The 19466-nt window shown below is 40.9% G+C and overlaps 2 protein-coding genes across 6 annotated transcripts in view; one reads left to right on the top strand and one right to left on the bottom strand.

Moving 5' to 3' along the window:
• Window positions 1-8540, top strand: part of RECQL (RecQ like helicase) — a 21560-nt gene extending 13020 nt beyond the window's left edge. For 4 of the 5 annotated variants that reach the window (XM_064654435.1, XM_064654434.1, XM_064654433.1 and 1 more), the window contains exons 13-16: window positions 556-647; window positions 2726-2945; window positions 3907-4036; window positions 4245-6005. In XM_064654435.1, the coding sequence (XP_064510505.1) occupies window positions 556-647; window positions 2726-2945; window positions 3907-4036; window positions 4245-4433 (631 nt within the window). In that variant the 3' untranslated portion in view covers window positions 4434-6005. Of the gene's footprint in view, window positions 1-555; window positions 648-2725; window positions 2946-3906; window positions 4037-4244; window positions 6006-7095 lie in introns of those variants that run through there. The other variant, XR_010430585.1, reaches the window with a different exon arrangement.
• Window positions 7725-19466, bottom strand: PYROXD1 (pyridine nucleotide-disulphide oxidoreductase domain 1). Its single transcript, XM_064654437.1, has 12 exons — window positions 19299-19466; window positions 17604-17684; window positions 16639-16758; window positions 15112-15240; window positions 14358-14431; window positions 13567-13727; window positions 12999-13099; window positions 11652-11781; window positions 10692-10804; window positions 8990-9112; window positions 8588-8725; window positions 7725-8069 (listed from the first exon to the last, which is right to left on the bottom strand). Exons 1-12 carry the CDS (start codon window positions 19371-19373, stop codon window positions 7821-7823), a joined length of 1494 nt encoding a protein of 497 aa, XP_064510507.1. The 5' UTR covers window positions 19374-19466; the 3' UTR covers window positions 7725-7820.

Genomic DNA, 19466 nt, shown 5'->3' with positions numbered 1-19466 from the left:
CAAAGCCCAACCCATCACCAAACAAAACCACTCACAAGAACAAACTTGACAGCTTCAGGATAAAATTTTGGAAGAAGTGAAATACCTGTCAGCCAACACTGTTTGGATTTCAAATCCCATCCAGAGGAAAAATTGGAATGCTTTGGTTTTTACTCTAATGTACAAGTGTTTAATGGCCATATAGGAATCCACATGTGCTTAATGCTTTATCTACTGCACTGAGCTATTGGGAATACTTCATGGAAAACACCTGTATCCATGTTGTGGACTTTGTTAGCCTCAGTATGAGTTCATATTCTTAGGATTTTTCATTCTATTGAAATTGCAGATTATGCTTTTCTGCTTTGACCAAACCGTTCCTACATCGCTGTCAGCTCATTATTCCTGTTGGCATAACTGACAGGGAATACTGTGTTGCAATATTTGTTTTCTGATTTTTTCCTGAGATAATTCTTCATGCCAGTCTTGAGATATGAGCTGTCCCAAGGGCCCCTCTTGTTGCCATTCTCATGGTTTATAACCCTTGGGTTCCATAGTCCCTCTCTGCTCTCCCAGGTGTCGCCGGGTGCTCATAGCCCATCACTTTGATGAGGTGTGGGATTCTGCAAACTGCAACAGAATGTGTGATAACTGCTGCAGAGAGAACGGTGAGTAAAGGACAGAGAACGTGGGAAAAGATGGCTTAAGGAAATATATCTAGTTTAGAAGAACTGTAAGCAAATTTTGTGAACTGTGCTTGTAATACCCCCTGTTTTCGAGGCACAAATTTCGTTATGCATTTCAGCTTTTGGTGTTGCCGAGTTCAGGGTGTTTAGCAGGATACCTCCTGGTTTGGTTTTCTGCCAAACACTTTGGTATCCTTCAGCCTCAGCTGTTCCCCTGTTCCCAAAAGGTAAGCTGGGGCAAAGGGAACGTTGGCTTACTTGTTTAAAAAAGATTGTGGTAGGAGTCAGGTTTTGTTTTAGGGTTTGGGTGTAAAAGGTTTATTTGAGGAGGAGCCCCTTGCTTTCTGCATGCCAAACTGTTCATATTTAGGCTCTGAGAAGGTACAGTTTGCACATCCTCTCACTACTTCCCTGGTAAAATCCCTGAGGATTTCAGTGCCATGTGCTCATGAATTGTACCTGTGTCAGGACTGTGCCAGACAGGTGTGCAGAACAGCTGAGCACACTAACTCAGGGCTTTGCTCTGTGTTAGCCCTAACAGTACAATGTCTGTCCAGCCTGTGCTCTTCCTTTGGAAAAAAGCTGGGATCATAAGAGTGAAGGCACAGAGGGAGGTTGGGAGGTAAGCCAAAACAAGACCAGCTGCATGATAAGAGGATGGTTTCAGTAGAACATGGTTCTGGGATATCAGTTCTTTTGCTGTTTTGGCCACAAACATCCTGAGGTTGCTGGGGGGTCATTCTTGCTTTAATTGTCATTTTTGGTACTTGTCAGAAAGCTGAAAGTCACAAAAGATGCACAAAACATCTGTTGCTGCATTTATAAAGTGAGCACTGTGGTTTAGACATAGGAAAGCTCCGAAGAAGCTAGAAACTCTGAAAGTAGTGCTGAGAGAAAATTGGTCTTGGGCATCTCTAACTGGACACACAAAACCACCTTATAATTCTTTAAGGACCAGGTGTATATTTGTAATATGAGGAGATGGTATTTTGCACATATCACATACCTGTTGCAAAAAGGATTTGGATAATATAGTGATCAACACTTGAAAAAACTTAGGAACAACTCTGTATTCAAAGCTATTCTCATAAGTAGACCTAATTTCCATCTACATGTTTTGGGATGTAAAGTAGACAAAAATTTAACTTTTTTTTTCTTTATACAGTTAATTATATTATAAAACTGTTTTGCAAAATCATGCAAGTGACAATGTCTTGTTATCTTCTAGTTAGAAATGGGGTTTATTTGAAATTTATACTGGGATCAGAGGTTGGGAAGAGCACGGAACTGGCTTGTACCCAAGGCTTACAGGAGCCATGTGGTGAAATATAGTTGAAATATATCCTGCTTACTGCTAGTTCACCCCCAGGGCCTTTTGATACACAAGCAAGGTCTGAGGAAACCTTGCAGCAGTACTCGTTTTTCAGTACTTAATTCTTAGTATTGGAGGAGGCAGTTGGGGTAATTCTGTGCCATAATCTGATCATGCACAAGAAGGGTAATCATTATGCTTAGAATAATTATTGGTGAAGCTTATTTTTATAATGTAATTAACACCTTTTTTTCTGTCTCATTTTGTCCATAAGTGTCTTGAGAGAATAAATGTCTCACTTTTATATTCTTCACTCCCTCTGTGCTCTCTGATCTTATCATAATAAACACTGTGGGTGAGGAAAAGGGATCCAGCTGTAACATAGTAACCACCTTGCAAATTCTGTGCTTCCTAAATGCTTCTTTGAAATAATCTATGTCATTTGTAACATTAAATACAAGTAGAAATGTTTGCCAGATTGGAGTTTCAATAATGAAGTAGAAAGACAGATGTGAGTACAAATATATCCTATGGTCAAAGGGGAAAGTTACAGCTTTATTTGTTAAGTTAGTTTTAAAACAAAAAAAACCAAACAAAACAACAAAACAAAACAAAAGATTGCTATTATGCAGCAGATATGTATTTATCTATCTCTAAATATATAAAAGTATATACATCTATATATGGATACTATCTAAATAACCATAAATAACTTGCTATTTAAATATTCTTTCACTTTTATCTGCAGCATGTGAGAAGATGGATGTAACAGGATACTGCAGGGATCTAATCAAGATACTTGAGCAAGCTGAAAGCATGAGTGAGAAACTCACCCCACTGAAACTAATTGATGCATGGTCTGGGAAAGGTGTGTCCAAGTTCAGGGTGGCTGAAGTTACTCCACCAAAGCACCCTCGAGAGGAACTGGAGAGAATTATTGCCCATCTACTGCTGCAGCAGTATCTGAAGTAAGATGATTAGTTTTGTTTTGTTTGTTTTGAATTTTTTAAACATCTAGTAGTCATTTTTCTTTATTCTTTTGTTACTTCTGTATAGCATTAATGGATACATTCCACAGTCTTGTTGTTAGCCTTTGTTTCAGGTGCACTTAATGTATTTTTAAAACTCCACACATATTACTATGTTTCCACTTTAAAAGTTGGAGGAACATTTGCAGTGCTGCATCTTGGGCAATTTTAAAAAGCTGTGGATAAGGAAAGCAAAAGGGGTTGTCCACATAAAGTCTAAGTTGGGACAGGCTGGCAAATGTGGAAAGTGGTACCCAGAAATGTTAAGAAAGCATAGTGAAAATAACAGTCCTGCTTTTGTAAGTTGGCTGTCAGTGTTTTTTCTGCTCTACAAGTTCCAAGAATATGTAAAAATCAAATATTTAATCCTTTTATTTTTGTCTTAATTCTTTTTTGCATCTGTTTGTACAGCTGACTTTTTTCATACTATTAAGAGAGTGAGAAGATGACTTACTACATTTTTTTTTCCTCATTTTCCTCCATGTCTTCCAAGAGGTGTCTGAGTGTGTGTGTAAAGGTCCACAAACTGAATTATGTTAAGTGTTGACCAGACTGGCTCGAAGTTAACTGACTGTCCACTTGAATAAATAAAGCAGAACCAAGCTGGTATTTGGAACATTCAACAGAAGGGTCCATGTGTCCCTTTTGTCATGGAAAGGGTTGTCAAGATTGAACAGGATGCCCAGGGAAGCGGTGGAGTCACCATCGCTGGAAGCATTCCCAGTATGTGTGGATGTGGCACTTGAGGACGTGGTTTAGTGGTGGTGCTGGGCTGATGGTTGGACTTGATGATCTTAGAGGCCTTTTCCAACCTTTTAATGATGCTGTGATTTTTCCCCTGCATGGTCAAACCTGTCTTTATCTCCAGCCTTCCCTTGTAACACTGATTTAATTCATGCAGGGAAGACTTCAGCTTCACGGCATTCGCTACAATATCCTACCTGAAGGTGGGACCCAAAGCCCATCTGCTGAGAAACGAGACCCATGTCATCACTATAGAGGGGATAACAAACAGGAAGAGTGTTCACAAGGTATTTATATCTCTACTGATTTGTTATGTAGATATCTGCTCCATTATAGCTTATTTGAATAGTTTGGTATCTGCTCAAAGTATTTTTGTAGCAATGCAATCAACAGGAATTTAAACAGACCTCATAAGTATTTTCTCTGTCGTGCAGGAACGTGGAAAAAGAAGGAAAACAATGTTAGAATTCTAACAGAATTGTTTATAACTTACAGGTCAAACCATCTCAACCTTCAAATTCGAAAGGAAGCAGCGAAAATGCTCAGACTGTTTCAAAGGCTGTCCAGGATTCAGTGGGGAAGAAGTTACAGGAGCATAAGCGGCCTGGCTGTGGGTCTAACTTAAAAGCAAAGAAGCCAAAGCTTGAGGCAGGTGGAGTTGACCAACCAGTGGTTATTGACTGAGTTTTACAGACTGCATTTAGGATCTAATCACGTTTACTTCTCCATGGACAATGCAGTAAGTTCAGTTTGTGCTTTAGTAATTTCTTTTGCATTTTTTTTTTAAATAAAAACCAAACAGGGAAACAAGTTATCTAAAAAAGTCCAGCACTGAAGGGAAAAATGTTTCATAGAATCACAGAATCAGCTGGGGTGGAGGGGACCTCCGAGATCATCAAGTCCAACCCTTGATCCACCACCACCGTGGTTAGTGCCATGGTCTAGTAAGTGCCACATCCAGTCTCATCTCCAGGGATGGAGAATCCACCACTTCCCTGGGCAGCCCCTTCCAATGCCTGATTACCCTCTCTGTAAAGAATTTCTTCCTAATAACTAACCTAAACCTCCCCTGGCACAGCTTAAGACCATGCCCTCTTGTCTTGCTGATGGTTGCCTGGGAGAAGAGACCAACCCCCACCTGGCTACAACCTCCTGTCAGGGAGTTGTAGAGAGTGATGAGATCTCCCCTGAGCCTCCTCTTCTCCAGGCTGAACAGCCCCAGCTCCCTCAGCCTCTCCTCACAGGACTTGTGCTCAAGTTCCTTCACCAGCCTTGTTGCTCTTCTCTGGACCTGCTCCAGCACCTCAATATCCTTCCTAAACTGAGGGGCCCAGAACTGGACACAGCACTCGAGGTGTGGCCTCACCAGCGCTGAGTCCAGGGGAAGAATCACTTCTCTGGTCCTGCTGGCCACACTGTTCCTGATCCAGGCCAGGATGCCATTGGCCTTCTTGGCCACCTGGGCACACTGCTGGCTCATGTTCAGGTTCCTATCAATCCAAACTCCCAGGTCTCTTTCTGCCTGGCTGCTCTCCAGCCACTCTGTCTCCAGCTTGTAGGGCTGCAGGGGGTTGTTGTTACCAAAGTGCAGGACCCGGCACTTGGCCTTGTTGAACCTCATCCCGTTGGAATCAGCCCAACTCTCCAGCCTGTCCAGGTCCCTCTGCAGAGCCCTCCTGCCTTCCAGCTGATCGACACTCCTCCCAGCTTAATGTCATCTGCAAATTTGCTGATGGTGGACTCAATCCCCTCATCCAGACCATCAGTAAAGACATTAAACAGGACTGGGCCCAACACTGATCCCTGTGGGGGACACCACTAGTGACTGGCTGCCAGCTGGGTGCAGCTCCGTTCACCAGCACTCTCTGGGCTCAGGTGGGAAGGGACCTTGAAAGGTCTGGACCAACCCCTCCTGGAAAGAGAGTCTAGACAAGATTATCAGCCCGCTGTCCAGTTGTAGAAATACATCCCTGCTGCCTTCCTTTGAATATCAGTGTTTCCAGGAACAAGTGGCTGTGCTGGCAGCCTGGTAAAGATCCACCAGCTACTGCTGACTGCAAGCATTGCTCAGCACACACGAGGTTGGGTGCTAGATTCAGTTTTATTTATTTAGTGACTTTCTTGGCAGCCAAAGATCAGAAAGGCAAGTTCAAACTCATTAATAAATGTTAAGTTCTAGGGGGTTGCATTTTGGTTCTCCCCCCATCCCCTAACATTTACACGTATAACAACTTAAATATAAACCAAACATCATTCTCGTCCTTCATCTTTATTTTTTTTCTGATTAAATCTTGACAGTGACTAAAGCTCAGTATTTCATCCATCATTTAACTGAAAACTTTGCAAAACTTGGAATTAATTTAATTTAAAAGAGTCATTCTCTTTAGAGTGATTTTTCTGGGGGAAGTCTCAATATGTACTGAGACCTTTGCAGTTAGTGGAGTACAATAAATTGTTCCCAGTGTGACACTACATAAAGAGCAGGTCCCAAGTAGCAACTGCAGAACCAAACAAAAAGCTAGAATGAAACAACCCATGTCCCTGGGTGGCCCTATGAAATCCATAAAGGACATTAAGCATAGCTTAAACTGTTGGGCTTTATCACCTAGGCACTAAATTAAGCCTAGCAACTAAAAAAGGAGGAGCTTGGTTGAAGCAGGTCTGTCCAGCCACATCACTATTATTAAAGTGCATCTTGCATAACTAAACATGCAGCCACTGGGCCAGTTACTACTGAAAACAAACAGCTTAAACCCCCATGGGCACTTAATAGTAGATATTTTGTCAGTAGTTGTAATTTAGTTACGATCACATCAAGTCAAAGTGGGAGTCTATACTTGCAAAAATTCCTTCCTGGAACCAATGTGCAGGACAGTGGTAAAGAGGAGCAGACAGGAAGTGACCAGGACCTGTATTCCCCAAGAAGACTTTCATTAAGCAAATGTAGTAATTGCCTATTACAAATCCCATCGGGATCTGGGACTGCCATTCAAAATGGCATCTTGTACCATCTACCACCTCAGCTGGACACCTCAGCCTGATCCACAGGGTCCTCCCAGGGAAGGCTGCTGCAGGTGACCCCTGCCAGTGCTGCTGTGTTATCCTGGGAGTGCACTCAGCCCACCTGTCCTGTTGGAGCTGGGATGGGATGCACCAGTGCAGCTCTACAACTGGAAAGCTGAAGTGAAAAACAGTTAAAAAGCTGCTCTCACCTGACATCTTGTCATGCAAAGTGTGTGTTCTGTACTTAGCTGAGCGGTAAATACATTTATTTGAAAAATAAACTTATGGGGGGAAAAAAGAAAAAAACAAAGGATAAGGCATCCACCTTGCTGTGTATTTGCAGCCCATATTCCAGGTGGTGAGAGCTCTGAGCATCCTGTATCCTAAAACTGTTCATCTGAGCCAGCTGGACAGAGCTGTGGCAGGTACTCACTGGTGTGAGCAGTGGAGTGGTGCCAGTGGGATGGCAACAGGCTGCCTGACTGCTTGTAAACATTCACCTGAGCACATGGTTTAAAGAAGCAGAGGCTTTCCTGACCCTGGCCACGACTCAGCTCACCCAAGGCTGGAGGAGCTTTTGGCAGGTAAGGCCACACCTTCACATAAAGGCATCCTGGCTCCTGTGGTGGCTCATGGGCTGAGCTGAGGGAGATGCCCAGAAATGAGCCATAGGGAAACTGGGCTCTGGTAACCACAGCAGGTGGAATGGGTGGTTTGGGGAAGGGAGCTACGAGGCAGGCATGGGATTTAACATGTTTTTCTTGCCTTTAAAAAGGCTCCCTCACGTTCCAGTGAACACAGCACTGTCTTAAAATGTGGCTTTCGCTGTGCTGCTGAGGCTGTTACAGCCCTGTTTTCACATGCTCATCTACACAAAAAGTGTTTGCCAACACCAACCCACTTGCTTTTGTTGCTGCACTTCTACACAGATTAAGCTGCCAGTCAGTATTTTGACAAGATCAACACAAAATCTTAATAGGGAATTTCGTTTATCCCTCATTTCTGGTAATCCCGAGAAAACAATTTTACTTTGTATCAAAACTATACAAAATGGAAATGAGGTTTTGTTCAATCAAAATAATCTTCTATATCGACATCTGGGTTCAGGAGATCTTCACCATAGGCTGAAAGATCCATCTGATTTAAAATTAAGTTTTCAAAGGTTTCTTCCAAGTCCGTTTCACCGATCAGCACAGCTCCCACCATTCGGCCATTCTGCATCACTACCTTCACGTACTCCTGTCCCTTGGTACATCTCAGCATCAGTTCATGGTCTGAGCCCAAGCCCTGAGCATTGTACTTCCCCAAAACCACCACCTAACAGAAGGAAAAGGAGAAAGGAAAAGCGCTCATAAGAACATTGCAGTGGCTTTTAGTATTTCTGCTGCCAGCAGTTCTAGGCCTCAAAAGACTGATGTAAACAGGGAAGTATTTGTCCTTAGGGACCCTCCCATAACAAAACCCACAACAGACTCAAAACTCTTCACCTTGAAATATCATACACAAAACCCTACAGTAAACGAGTTATCATGCTGAACTGTGTTGAATTTATCCATGAGCAGAACCTTAATGAAATGGAATATATACAGGAATACAGGCAGATCAGTTGTCATTCACCAACTGCAATTTGTAATGTATCTGTAAAGATTTTAGCTCTTTTCAGTTTCTGCACTCAAGGTTAGTATGAATGGAGACAATCTGAGCTAACATTACTTACTATGTAAAGAAAACTGTTTTGTCAATATTAAAGCACCTGCTCAGTGTTAACAAGTGAATATAAACTAGCAATATGTGTTACCCAGTGGTTTAAGACCATTAGACTGAATTTACTTTACCTTGTAATTGAAAAATTTGGTAACATGAGCAAACAGTTCAAAGCTGAAATCCATTTCAATAGATTCCCCCAAAGTATCTGCTGCCATGCATTTTGCTGCATACCATCCCATCTGCCGAGCTTGAGTCCACAGTCTCATCTAGAGAAGAAAATGGGAAAGATTTAAATCACAAGACACGTGTGGCTGTGCACAGGCCGACACTCGCTGCTCTCCTCAGTGCTCACTGCGTGTTTCTGGGATGCTCAGGAGGGCACTTCCTGCCACCCAGATAAAGTTACTTGTCATCAACACACCCAGGATTAGCTACTTGCCTAGACTTTCCCTTCTGGGAGTGTGTCACAGTGTGTGATTTGCTCTGTGGGTCAGACTGACTGTCTCAGACACTCGTAGGGTTGGACGTACCTGGTGCCACACGGGGCTCGGCTCCCAGGCTGCCGTGCAGATGTCTCCAGCTGCGTACACATCTGGCACCGACGTGTGCATGTGTTCATCTACTTTGAGTCCTCCATCTTCCCCTACAGCAAACTGAAGTATTTGCACAGGTCAGCAATGAGAGAAGTAATAATTTTAACTGTCATTCAATTCATCCACATTAAGCGATCATTTCCTTTGTTACTTTATTATTTAACATGAGACTATCTCCTCCACAGAAGGTACAGAGCATTAAGATTATTTCTAGAACACAGCACAGGTTTTTAAAATACTATTACTCATACCTAGGCAGGGAAGTGACAGAGCTTGCCAAATTTCAAATCACACTACGTGTGTTACAGGGACACCCAGTCTTAAGATTTCATTTCGTATTTTTGCCAAGGTGAGAAAATACCAATGTAAAAACCTAATTCCTGATCTATCCTTATAATAAAGGCCTGGAAATCTCTCATGGTTCAACATCAGATCTATGTTTTCAGCATTTTCTTCTGCTTTAATCAGAGCATGGCATTTTACTTCCTAATCAGACAGAACCACTAAACATCAAATACCCCAACATACTGGTTCTGTCTGGGATAATTTTCTTAGTAGTAGCTGGTATGGGGCTATTTTTTGGATTTGTGATGAGAACAGTGTTAATAACCCAGGGATGTATTAGTTGTTGCTGAGCAGAGCTTACCCAAGACCTTTTCTGTTTCTCCTGCTGCCCTGTCAGCTCTAAGGCTGGGGCTGCACAAGAAATTGGGATTGGAAGCAGCTGGGGCAGCTGACCCCACTGACCAAAGGGGGACCCCAAGCCACATGATGTCCTCAGCAAGAGAAGCTGGGGGAAGGAGGAGGAAAGGGGGACATTCATAATTATGGCACTTGTCTTCCCAAGTAACTGTCATGCCTGTAAACCCTGCCTTCCTGGGAACGGCTGAACATCTCCCTGCTGATGGAAAACAGGGAATGAAATTTTTCTGGTTGTGTGCACAGCTTTTGCTTTACCTAAATTGTCTTTATCTCAAAGTGAGATTTCTCACTTTTAACTCTTGTGCCTCTGTTTCCCCTCCCCTCTGTGGGGACCCAGCAAGCAGCTGGGTGGGGCTGAGCTGCTGGCCGAGGTTAAACTGGACACCGAACATGGACACAGAATGATCCAAAGGCTGAAAATTCTCATGGCAGCTACGAACTCTGGAATCATCATCCACGTTTGGATGTTGATTCGATGTGACTTCCCTTGGTGAATATGAGCACTGCTATAGCTCAGTGTCCCAGATGAAGAATACTGGAAATAACTGCTTCCTTCCCAGGAGAAGATGTTAAGATTCGTAAGATAAGAATACGCTGCAGAATTAACACAAAAATTATTCTACTTTTTTGCCACATCAGCCAATTATACAAGTGTTTTTCTCTATTTGTATAGACTTAGTTTAAGAGCTTATACTGCACATATACTGTGTATATACAGATGGGGAGCAACATAATAAGCCAAGACCAGAAATAAAATACATTTTTCTCATGCTGGATGTTTCAATATCAACATACCCGCCTCATTTTGAGATGCTGCACAGTATTCAAAACCTTTAGCAATCTGTATTTCACACCAGAACAGAAAGAAAAAACCCATAAAGCTTCTTTCACCTTTCTTAAAAGAAACTTAAGCTCCAGAAGAAATCAGTATACTTACATTATTGCCATCAAGGAATGGTTTGACATTTGGCACTACTCCAGTTGCACTGACAATGAAATCGCATCCGTAAATTTTTCCATTAGTTAATTCCACATATACAGGCCACAGCACTGAAAAAGGGGAAAATTTTGCCCTGAGAATGTAACCAACAGAAATTATTTTATTTATTATATCTCATAATAAGATATGAAATAAAAAGAAAAAAAAAATCTTTTGAGATAACTGTTTAGGTAGAGAAAAGGAAAAATGAAAAAAAAATAATCAGAGGTTACCTATAACATTTCTTACCTTCACTCAGGATTAGAGGAAAAAAATACATTTTGGAGCTTAGCTCCAACTCCCACTATTAAGACTCTGGAATTTTCCTAAATCAAAGCCCTTATTTGTAGGGAGATAATACTGTGTCCTCTGAGATGTTCTCTGAAGTATGCAATTGCCAAATATTCTTTTACATGTAAATTTACAGATGCACAGGAGACGCCTCAAAAGCAAAAAACATCAGAGATTTGACTTCCTAGAATCTCATGCTGGAAGTAACTGGCTATTAAAATGTATTTAAAATATTAATTTTCATTCAGTGGAATTTATAGATAGAATTATTCATGAAACAAGGAATATTTTCTTCTAGTTTCAAGGTTTACTTCAGTTTTCAAACAAAATGTTGGTAGTTTTTTTTCTTCTTTTCTAACTAGATTATTAAAATGTGACTTTACTGGACTGGGACAAGGAGGGAATGTTTTGCATACAGGATTTCAGTGACTCTATGGAAAAAAGGTCTGACCCATGAAGTTTTGTAATTTAACTGTAGTCCATAAATTTGACACTGTAAGTTGCTAGACCCCCATTTATAGAGATAAAGGATTTATGTTCCAAATCTGTATTTGCTTGCAAACAAGATCAAACATGCTCCAGCACTTTATCTTCAACACATTATTTTTAATCAGAACTGGCACTTACCCTGATCTGGTTCTACATTTTTCTCTTCTTTAGGAAAAGTCAAAGAAGTCCTCTGCAGTTGTATAAATTCTTGCTGTAAGTGTATGTTCTTCACTTCACATAATATTTCAATATGTACTTTATGAGAAAACTAAAGAAAGACAAAGTTGTAAACATAATGATTAGCAATAACAAGATTTTTAATAGCAAGTATACCTTCACCTAAGTTGACATTACTAAACTGGAAAAAACCCCCACCATATATCCCATCCCAAAGCATGACACATTAGCCAGGTTCCCACACTTTTTCCTCTTTTTGGCCCAGATCTAACCATAGCCAATGGCAATTTACCTGCTTTTTCAGATACATGATTTTTCTGGCATGCCAGAAAACATATTCAAGTTCCCCTGAGCTTACAGGAAGAGAATTCAAAACTTATCAGAACAGAAGAAAGTAAATTCATCTTTTCTATTTTTCAGGATTGCAAATACTTCATTTTTCTATCATGAGTGAAATTCGGCTAACAATATTAAGTTTATGGTCTAAAAGCCATAAAAACATATTCTATTCCATCAACCTGTGTTTCAAGCACTTACCCCTATTCTGACCTCAAAACAGAGGGTGGAGTTCCCTGTTTTTTGAACTATTTTGTGGGTTCTGGCCTTGATCTGCTTTATTCTCCACTACAGAAACATTTCCACAGCCTTCAACAGCCAAACCACCACCAATGAAGCTGCTGAATATCCTAAACATCCTTTAGTTGGTGTTCTAAAGCCACTTCTGTAGAATCTATGACTGATCACCTTTAAAAGGTCATTTCTAAAAATGCAAACCAGATGCAAATACCTAACAGCTGAGAAATTAATAAATAAAAGAATGGATTAAAAATATGCAATGTGAGGATTTTTACTTTTTTTCAAACATGAAACTCCATGTCCATGTCCACTACTGATTTTGCATTTTGTTATCTCCTGTGACAGGAGGCTGATGTTCAATCCTACTGTTCCCTTTTGCACATAAGAAAATGTGTATGTGGCAGCTAAAAATCAGGACAATAGAAGTACCACTGCTTCTGATCAAAGCTAGGATTGACACCAGTCTTACAGAAATATGCAAGCCAACATTTATGTTTCAGTCTGAAGAGTAACTTGCTAAAACTATGCCAGTGGATCCAGCTAACCACCTTTTTCCTGAAGCAGAAAATTTTACTTTATTTGTGTTAATGTATTTTGCTGTTTACTTCTTACAGGAGAACCAGTTCAAGCACATTTTATTTTTATAATAACCCTGAATGTGACATTTTGTGTTCTGTCCTCACCCAGTTAAAGCAACATTCAAATGAATGTGTAAGCAAGACTGTTCCACACCTCTTTAGTCCCTTTAAGATGCAAGCCCTCGTGCCAGTCAGGGCCTAAGGCACTGCCCAGTTTGTCAGATGCTGCTGTAGGTCTTTCTTTTTCCTGGCTTCCTGAAGGAAACAGATGGAGCATATCAGATTTAGTGTGCATACCTGCTTGCCCACAGAATTCACAACAAGGATTCTCAATTAATAGAAATACCACTGGGCTGCCAAAAGAGAAGACAAAAGTGTAATATCCAAAAACCCCCACAATCATTTGCAGACAAATCAGACTCCAGACCAGTATTTTTAACACCTTTCAACTTCATATCTCTCATTACTTCAATGTCTCTGAAACAACCATGCCCCTGTTATGTGCCTGCACTATCAGCCAGCCAGCCCCCAACTGCAGCAGCTTCTGGAGTCCCACTGTAGACACTTTTTTGTAGCTTAATATCACTCATATTTAAACTGATGTCTGCTTGCTAGCAAATGTGCACTTCCACTGCACAAAACATTACTAAATTAACTGATTTCAGGACTCTCTTTCACACCAAATGCTGCTGCTGCAGTGTTAGGAGTCTAAAGCACCACACCTTCCACTGTGTACTTGGTTCTTTTACACTCGATCGGAGTCTCTCGTTCCTCAGCAGTCAGCTTTGAAATGAGAAATTCAGCTGCTCCTGCATCAAAAAAAGTGTTCCCAATGGCTTTGTCTTTGATAGCCCAGATGACTTCACAGCCTTGAATTTCATACCTGTGGTCATTTAAACAAGGGATAAAGTGACAGACGACCTGAAAAGCAGCATTTTTAGAAGTGTGTCAAGTTCCCTTCCAGAAGCCAGAACTAAAGGGATCCAAGACTTTTAAACCTATCAAATCCACTTCTAAATAAGGAACCCATTAAAAAGAAATCTCCTCAAGTTGACAGGTCATACTTTCTCACCAGCACAACCTTGACTGAACCAGGGCAGGGGGTGAGGGGAGGTAGATAAAATTTATAATAGTAATACAATTTAGTATTTCCTGCTCCCCATAATGTAAAAGAAGTTCTGGCATTTTTGCCAGGCTGCCCACTGCTAAAAACCAGGCATGTGGATCTCATTTGTACTATATGGAACGTGAACTGCATATTCTTGATATCTGTGTGTCAAAGCTTCTTTGGAAGCTTTCCTAATTGTGTCATTAAACACCACTGGTTTATGTGACAGTAAGCACCACCATACTAAGAAAAAAATAACTGTAATCAGTTTTGCTACTAAATGCTTTAAGAGCTACAATTTTGAAAGTCAACCTTCTCCCAAACTCACGTTCACTAGAATTAACATTGCACTGTTAAAGATTTTATTTAAATATGTATCATTCAGAATCTTAGTTGTTTACTTACACTAATTCAAGGGCAATCCCACCATTTCCTACCACGACTATTCTCTCAGCTTGAGCCAAATTCTTCTGAAAAGCCTGCATTAAGAAAGGAAAAATGTCAGTTACAACTTCAATCATGTTCCTTCACACCAATGAATTATACCCTTTTCAATTTTTTCTTGCTCTTAAGTCTTATTTTGATTTTCTCAGTCTAATGCTACACACATAGGCTGAGATTTGTAACAGAAGCTCATGAAACCTGTGAAGGGATGAAGTAACTGATACAGCCTTACAAGCCTCAAATTGAGATAGGAATTAAATAATTACATTTAAGCTGACTAGACAGAGCTTTTAGAAGTATCCTGGATTCTATTCTCTGTCCTACTGTTCCTTCAGTAGCTTTTCACTGTAAGAAGCAGCCCTTTGTACCATGTACCAGACACACCTTCCCAGGGAAGTTTCTACAGGTGCCTACTTCCTCTTTATATTTTCAGATTGGATTCTGCCTGAAGGGTGAAAGAATATAATTTGTTCTATATTATCGTGTTAGAAATACTGTGTATGAGCTATCTATAAACTTAACAAATTTAGTGGCTAAATAATTTATTAAATGGTATTAATAAGGCTATTTTTCTGCTACTGAAAATGTTCCTATTTAAGGATGTATAATAACAAACATCATCTTCTGTTTCTTCATTTTACTCCACAATGATTTTTAGTATTTTGCACCAGATGCAGGACCACATTAAACACTTTTAAGTCCAGAACACACTTACCTGTGCACTGTCAGTATCCCGGATTCCTAATACATATGGGTTTCCTTCAAAAATTAATTTTGGTTTTGCTCCAGCACACAGGCAAAGTTTTTCATACACATATTCCTTCCCATCTTCGGTGAAAATTTTCTGTTAAAAATTAAGAAAAAAGAAAAATCAATTCATTTAAGAGAATTCCCCTAAATCAAGACACCTAAGAGAACTTCAGCTTTCTTTTTTCTTAATGTCAGAGTAATTTGCACATATTAAAAGCTGTAACTGGCTTCTTAATGAGCAAGCCTTCATACAGCCACTGATTGTGTGACATTTATTTGCAGCACACTCACCACAGACCTAAGTATATGACCAATAAAATGGCAAGTACACAGTGCACTCCGAGAAAGACCAAGTTTACCACTTGGTGGCACTTTGTACTCACTAGCTGTGCTAAAAGAAAACTATGTTTTCTGTGTGACAAATGTCCCCCTGGCCCCAGTAACAGAAGCAGATTACTATATACTAGCAATTAAGAATCTCATTCTAAACATTTCAACAGCAGTCAGCCTGTGTTAACCAGGCACAGGCTAGGACACAGTTTAGAAAGACTGCAAATTCTGTTCTTTGGTGAAGAAAAAGGGAAGGCTCTAAAGCTATGTCATTCTGAAAAAATAAAATCTTAAATGTAACTATTTTATGACCTTACTTCTTGTTTTAGAAACTAGAAGCTACATAGTGGTTTTGCACAAAGAGAGTTTTTAAAGGTTTTGGGCAAAAGAACCTCCAATTACACAAATTATTTACATCCACAGGGACCTAAGCTAAGACACCATCACATGTAAGAATATAATTAGATTCAGAACATTATTAGAATCCAACTGGAACCATATCTCTGAGATTTAAAGTGAGTGAAACCAGTTTTGGATCTGAATGTGAGTTTCTGATAAATGCTGAGGTGAAAAGTAACATGTTGACACAGATGCTAACGAGGATCTGCACATGCTGTGCACTGCTCATACTTCCAATGTATTTCCTGCTAAAAGAAAGGAAGAAAATGTGGAAATGCTGGTTTCTCCAAGAATTTTTTTTTTTGGCATCACAGAGTTGTTAACATTTTGGTTTCTGTGGCAAGAAACAGTAATTCAGGAATAAGAAACATCTCCAGTCAAGGGTTACAGAAATTTTCACATTCCTATATTGATAGACAGTATTGGTTTCATTGCCTGTTTTCCCTGCTATTCCAATCAGATATTCAATGCAGTATCTCTAAGGTGTCAGAGATTTAAATCTAAAAGATACAGTTTCTTAATTAACAAGTAATTTTTGATGGGACAGTTTGGTCCCCTGTACATATTTCTACTTGAAAAACAGTGTAAGCAACAAATGAATTAAAGTTAGGAAGTATTTTCTTTTAATTTTGGTAACTTAACACTTCAGTAACCAGAATGTTCTCACCCAGAATTTTTCTGACCCAAAACACTCAACTGCTTCCAAAATTATTTTTTTTACGAATAATTTGAAAAACTACATAAAAAGAAAATATTAGCTTACGTGTTCATCACTTTTCAATTGTTTTACTCCAGACTGTATAACTTTAATATTGGGGTATCGTTTTTCTAATATGGAACTTGGTTGCTCTTCTACATCAAATTCCTCAAGTGTTTTGGAGACCTGTAGGAAAAAGACAGGTGCTTAAAAATATGGACCATTTATCCCTCTCTTTTTCTAAAGCTTGTAACAGAATGTGTTATGTTCATTTCCAGTAAATAAGTTTTCACAGGGTAAAGCCCACACTGCCTGAAAACATGTTATCATGTCACTGCTAAAAGTTCCTTTTTCTATACAGAATATTCTTACGCCTATTCCTGGTTAAAAAGTCAAAGTACTACAGGGAATTTTAACCCTAAGGATAGAGATTAAGTTCTTTCAGAGTGGGGAAGAGAGCAGTGTTTTCCAAGATCTGAGTACCTCTGCAAAACTAGCCTAATGAACCTACTAGCCAGAACTCTGAATCACGCAGGGATTTTATTTTCTTTTTCAAACCAGCAAGAAAGAGGTCACTGAATCACCAGCTGCTGGAGACATAGATGAACCTCGAGGCAACTTCCCAGAAGGCTATCCCTTCTTTTGCTACTTTGTCAGAAGTCTGATTCTGTCCCAGGTTCAAACACACTGCTGTATATGAGAACCATGGGCAAGACCGAGACACCATTTCAGTGCTTAAAATGGAGCAGCCACTACTAAAGCAGTGAAATAAAACTTCAGTAGCTCTGAAAACACTTCAACCATGTAAGTACCCAGTTCAACCTTTACTCGAATGGTGTGAATACACTCACCAGTTACTAATGATTCTGAATCACTATAAAATAGCTCATCAGTCCTACTGACACCACTGCAATCACATTAATGTGGAAACAATTTCAAAGTCACGGGCATTTTCAGAACTGGGTTCTAAATTATCTGTACATATAAACTTTGAAGAGGTCTTGCCATAGGAAAAATCAAGTCTCTCTTACCTGTTTGAAATTAGTTACAGCTTTTATAACTGGGGAAGCCGTCATTAAAAAAATGTCTTCTGAGGGGAATTCCGTGGCCAGCTTGTAAAGAAACAGAAAAGTGATGAGAGTCACCATCAGATTTTGACTTTAAGACAATAAAATTACTGATGAAAAGTAATATATGTTAATGCATTACTTTAGTCTTGTAAAATCCTATTGTATAAATATGACTTCAAGTTTGTGGAAATGAAGAGAATTTGGAGACCCAGTATTTCAATTAATTCACACACAAATACACCTTCAAGAACTGCAGCCATGGCATAAAGGACTATTTATTCCCACAGTATTCCAAAGGCCAACCTGTGGAACAGACTATGATCACGTGGTGTCTGGAGACACCAAGTTGCTGGATGCACATTTTTCTTATTGCACAGCAGTGACTAATTGTTTATAGGTTTTTGAAAGATGAAATGCTGATTTCTACTGGGTATTTTAAATGTTATTTAACAGATTATCACCTTCACTAAGTAACACAAGACTTCTAAGGCCCCAAGCCAAAAAGAGAGTTCCCCTTTTAAACTCAGCAAGTTTACAGGTAACCCGAGCCAAGCAATGCTGTCAATCTGAGGGAAGGGATGTGATCCAGAGGGAAGGGGTGCTATCCTGACATCACCAGAGATGATATATCCGAAACACAGTCTTTACACTGCTCTGCACTTAAGCAATTAAAATATTCTTCACCGAACTAATATGCACATCATTTCATTCCACATTACAGGTACAAAATTACCTCCAGTTACTGTTACCTAAAAGACATCAAGAACCTTGAAACCAAGAAACAGGACTAATTTACTTTTAGAGGTTTTGCTCACAGGGAGCTGAAGAGAGCTGGACAAGCTCCACAGGTGTATGGCCTTAAAAAACTGATCCAGTAAAAACTGAGCAGTATTTTTATAAAAAGGAGAGCAGCACAGCAGCCTTCACCTTGGCTGCAGCAGAGTCCTTTGTGGCTATGAGGAATAAATCCTGCAGGGCTCCCGCACCTCCCTGAGCTCTGGACCAGCACACAGAACGCCAGCTTTCTGCACCTATGAAGTTTTAGCCCGCTTTTTATGGAGCAATTGTAAGCTGCTTCAAAATCACCCTATCGGGCTGTTCGTAGCACAGTTTGAACCTCTTGAGAAGTACTTCTAGACAGATAAATACGATTATACTACAACACTGCAGCCCCGGGGCTAGGTTTGGCTTTCGGCTTTTTTTTCAACTGGGACAAAATATCTGTAAGAAATGAGGGTGGCAGGTAGGCCACAGTATGGAACAACTGTATAAACAAGAATACTTATGCAGTCACTATGTAACTCTAGCGAACTGTTTCTACGGGAAAGCACAAGGTGAGTCTGTGAGGGGCATTTATATCTCTTGAGTAACCGCAGGCACTCGGGCGGTCCCGTCAGCAGCGCAGCCCGGTTCCACCAGAGCACGGCCGGCCCAGGCTGCTGGACGGGGTCGGTGGGGGCCCTGAAGTTCCGCTACGGGGCCGGGGAGCCTCCCCACCGCGGGTTTCTTGGGGACAATTCCCGCCTGGAGCCGAGAGGGGCCGGCGCCCGCAGGGACAACATCGCGGCCGCTCGCGGGCAAGGCGGGAAGGGGGAGGGAGGCACTGTCTTGTGCGCACGCGCGCGGCGGGGGCGGCGCGGCCCCGGCCCCTTTTACCTTCTCGGCGCAGGTGACCCCCGCGATGCCGCCGCCCACCACCGCGAACCGGCTCCGCGCCGCGGCCCCCGCCATCTCCCCGCCCGCTCCCGGGAGAAAACAAGGCAGCTGTTTGTCCCGGCCACGTCCTCGCCGGGGCGCGGCGGCAGAGGCGGTGGCGGCTACGCC

This window comes from Pseudopipra pipra, chromosome 5 (assembly GCF_036250125.1).
Source record: "Pseudopipra pipra isolate bDixPip1 chromosome 5, bDixPip1.hap1, whole genome shotgun sequence".
Taxonomy (NCBI): domain Eukaryota; kingdom Metazoa; phylum Chordata; class Aves; order Passeriformes; family Pipridae; genus Pseudopipra; species Pseudopipra pipra.
Note: the sequence above shows the minus strand (reverse complement) of the source record. Positions and strands in the feature narration are given on the sequence as shown.

Coding starts and splice junctions, on each gene's coding strand:
- PYROXD1 (XM_064654437.1), bottom strand. CDS start 19,373: ATGGCGGGGGCCGCGGCGCGGAGCCGGTTCGCGGTGGTGGGCGGCGGC. Junction 15,241..16,638: donor AATTGAAAAGTGATGAACAC/GTAAGCTAATAT, acceptor AATTTTTAACAG/AAAATTTTCACCGAAGATGG. Junction 14,432..15,111: donor GGGATACTGACAGTGCACAG/GTAAGTGTGTTC, acceptor TTCTTAATGCAG/GCTTTTCAGAAGAATTTGGC.